Source organism: Ammodytes marinus (genome assembly GCF_949987685.1).
Source record: "Ammodytes marinus genome assembly, chromosome: 15".
In the NCBI taxonomy this organism is placed as follows: domain Eukaryota; kingdom Metazoa; phylum Chordata; class Actinopteri; order Uranoscopiformes; family Ammodytidae; genus Ammodytes; species Ammodytes marinus.
Window position 1 is genome coordinate 10,036,058 of NC_137219.1, and position 12,587 is coordinate 10,048,644.

Consider the following 12,587-nt stretch of genomic DNA (forward strand, 5'->3'; position numbering starts at 1 on the left):
CAGGAATACAAAAATGACAGGAATACAATTCAGACAAGACACAAAGGTCCTGCACGAGCCCTTAGTGTATGCCCGTATGTGTTTGAGTGCGTGTGTGTGTGTGTTTGTGAGGTGACAGGACAGGACAGGACAGGGGGGACCAGTAGGCGACCAGCATGGCTCCCAGTATGAAAGGAAAAGTGGGCTTGGATCAGTGACGTTAGCTGCTGCTGGAGAGAGAGAGGGAGGGAGAAAGAGGGACGGCTGGACTCCATTAAGCCGAAGCCTGCAGGAAAACTGTTTGGGATACTTCACTACTTCGGCGAGTTCTTTGGGGATTTCTTCCCGTTTTTATTACCTTCGAAAGACTTAATACATGATTTAAAGAAGGGGGGACTTGCCCTGTACCGTGTCGTCGACTGTTTTAGTTGTGTTTTTTCCGTCTTTGTGAAGGTGAGTGTACATATTTAAACGTCCGCTTTGCTCGTTCGCCGCTATGAAATATGAAAACGTTTTTTTTCTCGTTCTTGTCGTCTCACCGCTCCTGTTATAGATGGCCACGTTGTCAATTAGAAACCGCCTTTGCTTTTTTAATTGGTTTGTTTGCTTTTAGACACACTTTTCTGTTGAACTTACTCCTGTAGCCGAACGACCGACTGAGCGAGTGTGCATGCAGCCCGGGGGAGCCGTGGTACAGACTGTGCTTACATAATGAACCCGTCTCGCTATTTGTAAGAGTGCCTTTACCGTTATTTCTTAACAGGTGAACTGCCACATTAGCGGAAGTAATAGGTGCCAAAGGTAACTAACTTGTAGCCTATCAAAAGGTGCCTGTAGCCTTTGTTCTGCCGTGTTCATTGATTAGACGGCTGTTCTTCTAATCGCCGAACAGCTCCACACTGGACAACCGCAAATCAAAGACTTGACAGACAGGCGGATAGGATAGGCTAATGTAAACTTTTTGCATTTGACTTGACACAAAAGTTACACGTACAAGGTACAACACAGTAGATATGTAGCCTATCTGATTGTGTTCACGTCATCCTTTCCTAAATCGTCCTTCAGGGTCAAATATTCATTAATGAGCTAAATGACCTCATCTGTTACCGCTGTGGCGTTGTCATAACAGTGTGTCTGAGGAAGTACTATGTCTTCCTTTTACTAAAGTAAAATTAGTAGTAGGCCTACCACAATGGGAAAACAATCTTAAGCGTAAGTGCTGCATTCAAAATATAGGCCTAACAGAATCAGCAGTAAACGTTCTTTTAAATGGGCTTACTATTATGGCCTAAGTAATAGAAGTAAATGTACAATGAAGGATGGACCCTAGTTGTCTTTGGAGTTATCAGTACAATCCTCTTGTGTGCATTTTTACATCGTGATATTGATAAACTCAATATATCAATGAAAATCAATTGAAAATGTGCTAATGGATTACATAAAAGTTAAAGGTCATGATCTAAATGTATGTTTTTTGTCAGATCCAGTCAATGGAAAGCTTGACAAATCGAAAAAAAATTCATCCCGTTTTGAAGGAAAAATGACCTGCAGTTTTGTTTCGTACTGTGCCTGGTAAAGCATGTTTCCTATGAAATATCTTAACTCCCAGGTCAAGCTGACATATGGTGGTCGCCCTGATGACATCACTATGACACCATCAGGGTTACTTTTTCAGACTTTTTGGAAACCTCTTCCAGAGCAGAGGATATGATGAAACTGATGTCACAGGCTGGGCTGTCCCACAAATAACGTGAATAGTCTGAATTGAAAAGGATACCCAGCAATCATGATGTGACAATATCTCTGATGGTAGATTTTTCTATTGTCCTATTGCCCAACCCTAGACACCATTTAAGTGTGGGAAAAATATTGACGCTTTTACATGTAAGAACTGTTTTAATGCTTTATTATGTGTAGGTGGTACCCAATCGAATTACCTTTTTATACCTTTAGATTGTTTAAAGTAGTGTGTGGTTTTATGAACAAATTAGCAATCAATGCAGAACACTCACTGTCAAATACTGTAACTGCAATGGAGTATAAATGTATAGTTTCATGGGAATATATGTAGAAATTAAAATACTAGAGTGCTCAAGTTTATTTACATCTCTCCTCAGCCTACATTCTCAGAAATATCTGCCTTATGTCTGTCTTCAATGATCTAACAGTACAGTTATTTCTCAAGGCCTTTGCACCACATTCATTCCTTTCCAGAGGGTCAAAAAGTGCAGTTTTCTACTTCAGTGTGACAGAAGATTATCTGGACATTTCCCCCTCCCTCCTGACCGTGTGTGTGTGTGTGTGTGTGTGTGTGTGTGTGTGTGTGTGTGTGTGTGTGTGTGTGTGTGTGTGTGTGTGTGTGTGTGTGTGTGTGTGTGTGTGTGTGTGTGTGTGTGTGTGTGTGTGTGTGTGTGTGTGTGTGTGTGTGTGTGTGTGTGTGTGTGTGTGTGTGTGTGTGTGTGTGTGTGTGTGTGTGTGTTTTTCAGGATGGCGCTGGACGGGATCCGGATGCCCGATGGCTGCTACGCCGACGGGACGTGGGAGCTGAAGATGCATGTCACCGACCTCCACAGGGACGTGTCGCTGAGGGTCACTGGGGAAATCCACATCGGAGGGGTCATGCTCAAACTGGTGGAGAAACTAGGTATGCAGGCAATTCACTGCTGTGTATCTTTTCCAAAGCAATTTATCTAAAGCGCAATAAACGGACTGAAGCGTATAGTCTTGACTGTGACTAGACTGCAGATTTGGGACGCATTCCATTTGCCAAAAGAGTGGGTCTGGCTGGAGATAAAAAATAAATAAATAAAACATTTCCTCTGACGCTTTATCATCCTGCCCAAGCAAAATTTAGTTATCATGTCAATAGCTGACTTGTGTTATCTATCACGTTTGTTGGGCAATAAATACCTACATTTTTTTCAAAAGTAGAGACCATTATGAGATAAGTAAACGCAGCGCTTGTATGCAAAATACAAAACTTTTTTTTGAAATCTGGTCATAGTTAAGAGAAGACATTCTCCACCTTTGTCAATGCTGGAAACTCAAAAATATGCTCCTACCAGTCTAAAAAAACACTGAGAGAGAAGTATGAAGTCAACAGTATTGTCGATGGAAATAAAAATGAAAAATGTTTTAGCAGACTATTTATGGAAATCTATCTGTCCTTGACCTTTGTTGCATGACACTAGCTCAAACTCCTCTTTCAGGTGTTTGGACCTGCCTTTCAGTGGTTAATATACCACTTTGTTACCCTGCATTGTATATGGGTCAGTAGCCCAAGGTATAAAGCAACCATACACAGCAACTGTATCATGGACTGTTCTTGTAACTGCAGCTACTAACATGACACGTTTGGGTGCAAGTAAGCATAAGAGTCCTCTGTTCCAGCCACTTGAACACTGCCCTGTTTGACGGAGGCTGGAGAAAGTTCAGCAGTGGCGGCGAGTGCCGTGCCATTTGGGAGTGACAGTGTGTTGTGTGTGTGTGTCGATGGCGCTCGAATGCTCAGCATTCCTGCAGCGCTCCAAGGTTTTATTCCCTGCCCCATGCTCCCGTTTTTAGCTCTCCTGTTGGAGCTCCACATAATTGAGGTCTTTGTTCTCTGTGGTCGTCTGTGCCGTGCAGCAGCATCTAAGCTAAGGGGCGAGTGCAGTGTTGCTGCCGCGTGTGGGACGACATGAATTCATTGGTCCTCCCATCACCCCCAAACTCCACTCAAGACCATGGCCTTATCCATTGTTTGAGTCGTGTTTGCACTTTTTGTCGAGGTCTGGTTGAAGGGTACGACTGTTCTTGACGCGACACCTTCTCTGTTGTGCAGTGTTTGAGGGAAATTCTTTCAGCGGGGGCTAGTTGTTTCGTAAGCGTTATTAATACGTGATGGGAGTTGGACTTTTTTTTTCATTTTTTTTTCACCATTCTTAATTTTGTGTTTTCCTTCTCTTAAGGATGTAGCCATTTAGCCATGCTGATTACTTTTTCCTTTTTTATCTGGTCAGGATTCCGGTGGTTTGAGGTCTTCACGTCAGCAGTTGTTGACAATAGTTTGATTTGTTAAACACGATGTTTTCGTTGCGTGTTACTTGTTTAGGCGCCTAAGTGAAACAACAGGTTGTAAGTTTGCATGGTTGTTTGTCACTCTCTGTCCGTTTCAGACATTTCACATAGTGAGTGTGGGGACGTTTCATTTGACTGCAATCTCCCTCCTACCCTGAGTCAACAGGTTGTTTTGCATTGTAATCATTAACCAGCAAACAACATGGGTTTATCCACATGGCTACACAGTGCAGGAGACTGGACACTATTCATTTAACGCACACTATGTTGTGCTTGGAATAGATTGGAGATATTGCATTCCATAATCCAGAAAATAAACATCCTTAATGATCATTTGGGACAGTATAGACCAAGCTCTGCATTCAAATCTGTCCAAAGAAATAACATCTTCGAAATGAGTGGAGAGACCTTCTTGTAAAAAAAAAAACACTCACCGTGTTAGTGTGCAATCTGTGTTGCTAGGCAATAATCTGTGCAAGTATATTTATAAGATTGAAAAATATATATATAGCAAACTGTTCTCATGTGACACCCTTCAGTAGTAAACATCTTGAGGGTCTTTTTGTCAGTTTAGCTCCCAGCTCTTACTGGTGACAGTGCTGCAAAGTCCTCACTGGACACCTCTTTAGTGCTGTCACATACTCTGTGCTGGATTCGCTGATTGCGTGGATGTGGTGGTTATACATAGATACTGTACATGTGCAGATGAACACACAAATATCCACCGTGCTGCTGTGAGAAGGGACACGTAGAGAGCACAAAGTTTTGGCAGGCGATGCCGCTGCGTCAGTTTCACATTCAAAGGACATCCTGGTGCAATGAAAAATCTGTCCCTTTTTCGCTTTCTCTTTCTTTTTGTCTCTTGATCTCATACTCTCCAAAATGAAGGACGTCTTGTGAATCGGTTGCTTTCCAAAAGACTGACAGACCTCTTGGGTTTTTTTCACTTATCAAAAACATTTGTAGCTGACATGCAATTAGCTCTGAACAGCAGCATCGGTTTGGTATGAATATGTGCTGGCGTCAGCTGTCTTTTGTGCGATTTTGCCGGTGTTTTCTCACTAGTAGTATTTGTGCATGTGTTTCCCACTCGTGAGCGTAGGTTGTGTTGGGCAGTGTCGGGTGGGTGTATCCTGCTTCCATCTTTCAACTACTTTACTCGTGAGCCACAGGTTCTCTCGTCCATATTGCTGAGGCTCAAATGGCCTTCAATAATGGATTAAATAGACAAATGCCAGGAAGGCACTTAGCTATTGATCACTGTTGCGAACACTGCGTCCATTTCCCCCACAACCCCTCCAGGAGAGCAGTATTTAAAGGCCAGATGATAGTTCTCCAGCTCTCGTAATCCTTTCATCCTTCCGTTTGCCCAATCGTCTTTTCTGACTTTGTTGTTGTTGGTGATGCCCTCCTCCCTGAAAGCAGATTGTGTGCCATTTAGAAAGGGGAAAACAAATCATTGCACACAAACAACATTAGCTGGCGGGTGTTTTTATTGGATTTAAAGGGATTGTTCCCCCAAGTGACATAGCTTTTAGGTCCGGCAAAGCGTTGCTTACAGTAAGTGCTAAAGCTGTCAATGTTTTCCCACAAATGCATTTCTGTTAAGCACATGGTAAAGGTAGAAAAATACCAACTTTTTTGTGATAATGGTGTTCTCCATGCCCCTGGAATCAATGCCCCGGCCCCGCAGCCTCTCACGACTGTCACGAGATTAAAAACACAAGGCAATTGCACAAACCACAGAAGAAGCAAGTTTTTGGAATAATCAGCGCTAGCTAGCTGATGTAAATGATTGGTGAACATGTTGTGATACTACCCTTGTTGTAATGGTTCTGCATAGCCCTAAGAAAAGACAGCTGAGGGTAGAGGGGCTGGATGGAGAAGAAAATGGGAGGTAAAGAGAGAGAGAGAGGGGGGGTTGCAGAGTCATAAGGGCCTCAGCCTTCTCTCTCTTTCCTTCCCGTTGTGACGTTTGCCACGCTGCGAAAATTCCATAAAAGTCTTTGACGGAGAAGGAACTGACTTCCAGGGTTTGGCATGTTGTTCTCCGGTGGCTGCCGTCATTGCTGGATTCACTGCTGCCGCCACTTCCCTCCCTCTCTCTCTCTCTCTCTCTCTCTCTGTCTCTAACTCTGTCAGTCCTCCCTTGTTTCCTTTCTCCCCTTTCCTCTCTGTCCCACTCCCTCCACAACAAAATTTGTGTGGAAAATATTTTAGTTTAGTCTCGCTTTTTTCACAGCTTTGGCAGCCATGTGTTACACGCTCCTCCAGCCACGTAGCAAGTCTTAATAATGATTAGACAATGAAAGAACACATTGTTCACTTTCTCATGGTTTCCGACTACAGGTTCATGTACACTGGCTGTTAAATGCTCCATAAATAGAACTTGAGTGGACTAATTGGTCTGGTGTGACTCTGATAGTTCATCTGGTGGTTTCTTTTGAGGGGGGGCCTGCAGTTTTTTGGGCCGCCGTACCATCAGCCAAGCGCAGATAACTTTCCACCCCGCTTGTCAGAGAAAATATGTGTTTTGTATTTTGCCATGACCTACATATTCACGTTGCAAAGTGAGTCGGACAACCGTGTCCTCATCCCACATTCATTTCAGTTTTGTTGTAGAAACCATGAAATAAATGTATTCGAAATCAACCATTCTGTTTCAGAGGCACTTCTAACAAAGCAACAAGCAAGTAGCATTGTTATCATTTTCAATTAGAAATCACTTAAGTGATTTTAATATTTCCTGAGTAACCTTGGTTTTTCAAAATAATGCTCCATTATATCAGCTGTTTTGAATTCTGTGACCTTTGGACGATGCCAAGATGCTGACTGCTGGAGGTTGCGTTGACCAGAGGGAGATGGCTTTGGGTTTGACAATGGAGTGCAGGTTTCATTAGGAAACAGACGCGATTTAACACAGGATACTGAACTTCCTCTGGGGCTTTTTTTATGCACCATTCTCCCATGTGCCTTCCTTGCATTCCCGCCTTCCTGCCCTCGCCGTGTCCCTTCACTGAGGAGAAAGATGGTTTCTTAAGTCCCTACAGAGCTGAGATACGTCATATCTGTCCTGATGAGGCATCCTGACATCTTTACATTCAATATCAAAGGACAGTGGAAGATTCCTTTTGATAGGTGGCAATAACCACTTTCCCTCTCCCCATGTTATCTTGCCGTGACGTGCAGAATATATCACCAAGTGTAATTACACTCATTGATTGTGAATGTGGAGCCGTACTAAATGTCCGGCAGAACGAAGTGAGAGACGGCCTGGCAGCCCGTGTGATCATCCTGCTCTCTAATCTTTCTGACAGGAAGTAGTTAGCCTAAGTAGCTGGTCCTGCCCAGGCCAGAGCTTTCCTGTTTCACTAGCAAGATGCTAACAGTGATTGTGCTGTTCTGTACTCAGATTTGCCCTTATTGCTCTCACACAGACCTATATGTTAACATGCATGCTTACAGTTTCTCACATATTTTAGCATCCCAAACAAATAGTTATGCCCCAAACATTTCCCTTCAATAGTCTTGCTTTGTCGTGCAGACTGGGGAAAGTTAGTCAGTGTCACACGTGCTACTATGTGGATTGGAAACGTGACCTCCTATGACCAGTCCTTGACTGATGCTTTGGTGCTTTGAAGAGAATTTAAAAGGAGATGATGTCTGTGTAAGTAATTAACTTGGTAGCATAGAACTGATTCACTAACACAGCAGGTTTCTTCATTGACAAGGCAATGTTCCATATGTTATGACAGAACTAAAATAGTCTTTGAAAGCTTTTAGTTTAATGTATTCCCTTGATGAAGGGCCATGACTCATGTGGGAATCGTATCAGCTGCTTAGTGCTCCAAATATCACATGATCAATTATTCTGCACTGGGATGTAGGCTTTCTAGAAACTGACTGTACAAATATATTTAAAAAGCACAGCGTGATCAATTTACCATATCTGAATTATTTCTTTTTTTTCACAAATTCGGACACTTTTAGGAAAGCCTGTTGTGCTTGTTAAGGATGATTTAATTAGTTATGTTTGGCATCTTAAACACGCGGTGGAACTAACTGTTATGCCCCCTCTGGGAATCTGAAGTTTATTGCTTTTTGTCCCTCTCTGCTTCCTGTAGTTGCAGGCAGCACAGGGGATCCAGTGGAAGGAAATGTTAGAGCAGCACATTGTTGTTGTAACACCACACACCTGTATCTCAACGGAGTAAACTGATATGGAGTTTTTGTTCTTGGTTCTCAGCCCACATTGTATACATTAAGACTCCCTGTACTCTGTCCTTTACAGAGCAAAAGGGCAAGAGAGGTGTTTGGTGTCATAACCGAGGGATGAGGCTTTATAAGGGCAGCTGTGACAGAGCATCAATTGTGCGAATATTTCATTACAGCCCTGTCACTCCTAAAGTTTATACATGATACATATGCCAGCTAATTTAAAGCATTCCCTGTTTTCTCTTTATTTAATTTGCTCAACAGCAGGTGCATATGTCTAAAAGAGTATCACAAAATGATTAAAAAGGCAAAAATGCTGTCTCTAATCATTCAATTTGACTGACCACCAGTCATAAAAATATTATAGGAAATGGAGAGAAGTAGCCATTTTCACATTTAAATAGCTGTCACAGGGAAAACATATTCATTCTTATACTTGAAAGTGATCCATTGATTATCGGAATATTCTGATATTTTCATTGCTGCTGAAGATTGGTCAAATATTTAACCTGGAAGCAATTGTTTGTTAGCAGACTCAACTATTCAGTAGTGTCACTTTACCGTAGAAGTTCTCCTTACAGGGTTTCTAGAGATATACAGCTAGAGGCTTGGGAGTAACTGAGCCTTCTGCTTCACTCTCAAGAGGCCATCACTGTGTGTCAGATAATCCCAGTCCTGAGGGGGGACGTCTGGCAGGATGCATACATGCATGGGAAAGACGGATGAATATTGTCTATCTCCTCCATCGATCTAATTCCCAGAGTTTCTTTTGTAATGTCATTATCCCACTGGGTCCCTGAACACTTAATTGTATCAAGCATTGTCAGAGCGGAGGGGGAGTAGTGAGTACCCCCTACTGTTTTGTTGTGTTTGGAAAATGACACAAATGAATACAAACTTTGAGTCTCTAAGGAGGTTTCTTCTAATAGCCTTCCAGGCCTCTCCTAATGCATCAAAGCCAGAGCTATTGCACTCTCTTCTTACTGTAACAGGCGACATGCTCCTAAATATCAAGTCAAGATATCTGACTCACTCCACTCCACTGTGCTAAGGACATGTTCTTAATGTATTTTTTCCGGGCCTGGTTCTACATCCACCACTTTCAAAGCTGAGGTACTGTCCAATTTTAGATGGAACGCCTGTTACCAGCACTTGGTGGGGCTAATCCTGAAGCATAGTCCTAGCTCATCTAAGATTCTTTAGGCAATTGACAATTTTAGATATTTCGTGCGTGCATGTGTGTGTTGTCAAATCAGACGGTATATTATCTTTTCAAAATATATAGTAAAATATTTAGATTTACATTTGTGTGTGTATATTGGGAACTAGAAGTGCCAGTACAACACTATTGAATTCAATCAATATCTGTCACAATGTCTGACTCCTTTTAAGCCAGCCATGACCTTAAAGGATTTCTCACTGTGTATCACGGACACAGGGACAAACCTTTTGTTTCTCATTTCTTCAGCCTAAAAGCTTAAAAGGCAGGCAGCTTTAAGAGTCAGTTTTGTCTAAATGCTTTGTCAGGTAACGCTGACTGCTTGAAAGGGTTCGGACTTTGCCTGCCAGCAGAATTTGGGAATCTAATGCACTGTGTATTGCATATTTAATGCTTGTGATAAATGGCCTGTTACGGCCTCCGCACACATCCTGCGTCTACCTCTGGAGCGCGTCGCCTTACCTTACTGCTGCGTCTCTCGGACTTTTCTCGGACACACATGGAACGTCTCAGCAGCTGCTGCTGCTGCTGCTGCTGCAGCGCTAAAAGCCCTATCTTTCTACATAGAGCTTTCATAGATAATTCTCATTAAAAATGAAGTTCTTTCGTGTCATTTATGATGCATATGATTTATATTGAGTCTAATATTGAGTCTGGACAGTAATCCGTGCGCCCCATTGCCTTTTTTTTATTTTTATTTTTTTTGCCACATTTTCGCTTGTTGGAAGTTTTATTTTGAAAGGGACACACCAGGAAATGGTGAAACTACAGCGAAAGCTGCCGGTGTGAAGTCAATATGACTCTCAGCAGAGTATTTCTCTATCAGTTAAAGCAGAGAGACCCGAGAGAGACGCGCGGCTCTCAGAAAAAAATAGGCGAGCCTCCTGACGTAAAGGGGAGCGTCGCTGCAGACGTGCCTCCGACATGCATCAGCAGCGCGTCTGAGGTTGGATGTGTATCCGCTCTAGGTTGATTACACGGTCAGTGACAAAGTCAGATGCAGACGCGAGGTAGACGCGCAGTAGAGGTAGGATGTGTGTGGAGGCCGTTAGATTGACGATTCCCAGGAAGCTGAGCTGTTGTGTGTTGTTTGCTGCCTGAAGTGAGCTCGGCTTACATCGTTGAACTCAGGTTGTCGATGGAGAGTTCTTGAGTTTTATTGGTTAGTGAAGAATACCCTAAGGACACAGCTGGAAAAGATCAAAATATTGGTCAATAATTTCACCTTTGAGGGTCCATGTCAGGCAAAATGATTGTTGCCATTACACACTCTTGATTGTGTTGTAGATGAAAACAGATGCACTACAAGTATGACTTCACAATTCAGCTTGTTATCTCTTGATCATTCATCACAGGTTCAGAAACGAGTCTATCTGCTCCTTGGCTGTCTTTCTGTATAGTTATTGTGACTACTTGATGCTGCATACATTGTTTTCAGAGTGATCATAGGTATTGTTGAATTCATCATCACTTCAATCTCCCATTGTGATGTTGTGTGACTCTCTTATCTCCTGTCTGCCATAGATACTGTCATCACCTGTCTCTATAGAACTTGTACACATGTTGGATATCTGATGCTAATACTATCTAGCATGACTGCACACACGCAAGTGTAGTGCCTAAAGGCCATTTACAGTACATCTAATTTAAGGACAATGCAGAACAGTTGCTTCCTGTATCTTTTGCTTGTCAATACCAACCTTCACCATGCATCAAGGCAGCATATATTTAGAAAGAGAGAGGGGCTTCCATGTTGTAGAGGTGGATATACACTTGAGTGTGTCTGTGTACACAAGAAAGAGATAGAATAAGACTGACAAACCTTCAGCTCTGTGTCTTTGTTGTGTATGAAAACAAGTTGTCACGCCGGTCCACTGCCCCAGCAGCGCCAGCCAGGAGTCGCCAAGGAAACGGCATGACCAGCCTCACCCAGCTGTAATGTTTTATCAGCTAATGGCTGAAAATGACAAAGCCTCACGCTGCATGGCCTTGATTATCACTGACAGCCAACAGCGTGACTCCGACAGCTTATGAAAAACATGTTGAAATGGGGAAAGGTGAACCGTGCAAACACAGTCAAAAAGCCCTGACGCGTAAGTGTGTCCACTCCGTATCACCCCCATCAGTGATGCTAGAGATAAACCTAGATTTGGCTTTGGTTTTCACCTGACTGTCACTGCTTTGTGGATTGACGCCTTATAAGATAAGATTACATTTGAGTCATTGGGTGCAAATGTTACAGTAAATATATCTTTTTTTTTTCTTTTTTTTTTACTTCTAGTCAAACAACTGGCAAATTGATAATCTCACCTTGAACAGTTTTCTGTTATTTTATTATTAGTATTTCAGATGATAAGAAAATCAACCCACCATTTCCCTCAACTTATCCAAATATCCTGCCAGAATCGAAAATGCATATTGTTGTTCTGCAACACATGAAAACATGTCAGTTTGCAAAATAACACTTCGGTCTGGTTTCTGTCATAGGCGTAAAGGCAATTTTTCAATTTTAGGCTGGAAATCAAATTGGATATACATTATTTATATGTTTGTCTCATTGGCCAGAAGACTTTCATTTTGACTTTCCACTCAGCTCATGCTTGCTTTGGCTTGTTGCGTCTCGTATATTTATCGTGTCCCCGGCAAGAGCTCCTCCCTCGTCCTCTGCTCATCCTCTCCTTTTCATGCCCTTTTCTCTCATTCCTTCTCTGTCATCCTGTCCTGTGTTGTCCCGTCCCTTCCCCCTCACAGACAGGCCTCCATAAACATAGCTGCCTCCAAATGTAAACACCCCACATACTCTGACTAGGAGGGGACGGATGGAGAGAGCAAAGAGGAGTGATGGGGAGGATAGGGCCTCCTTCATTCTGCGTCCTGTATTATCTAAACCAAAGTCCTCCAAACTGGCCACTGCTGTGTGTGACTGCTTTGCAACATTTCAAGTACAATGTCACAGTGTGCTCTTTGCATAATTGATTCAAAGAATATTAAATATGTCCATGACCTTTTTGAAAAGTAGTATTTCTCACTGTGGAATCTGCTACACAAACCAGAGTTGTATTGGTCATGGTCGAGATCTGTGGTGGTGGTGGTGATGGTGTTGAATGAAAAGGAC

General features: G+C 42.6%; 1 protein-coding gene across 1 annotated transcript in view; it reads left to right on the top strand.

The window, feature by feature from the left end:
- Positions 1-239: 239 nt before the first annotated feature.
- fermt2 (FERM domain containing kindlin 2) overlaps positions 240-12,587 on the top strand; it is a 39,807-nt gene continuing 27,459 nt past the window's right edge. The window contains exons 1-2 of the mRNA XM_080041813.1: positions 240-432; positions 2,466-2,623. Of these exons, the coding sequence (XP_079897939.1) occupies positions 2,467-2,623 (157 nt within the window). The 5' untranslated portion in view covers positions 240-432; position 2,466. The remainder of the gene's footprint in view (positions 433-2,465; positions 2,624-12,587) is intronic.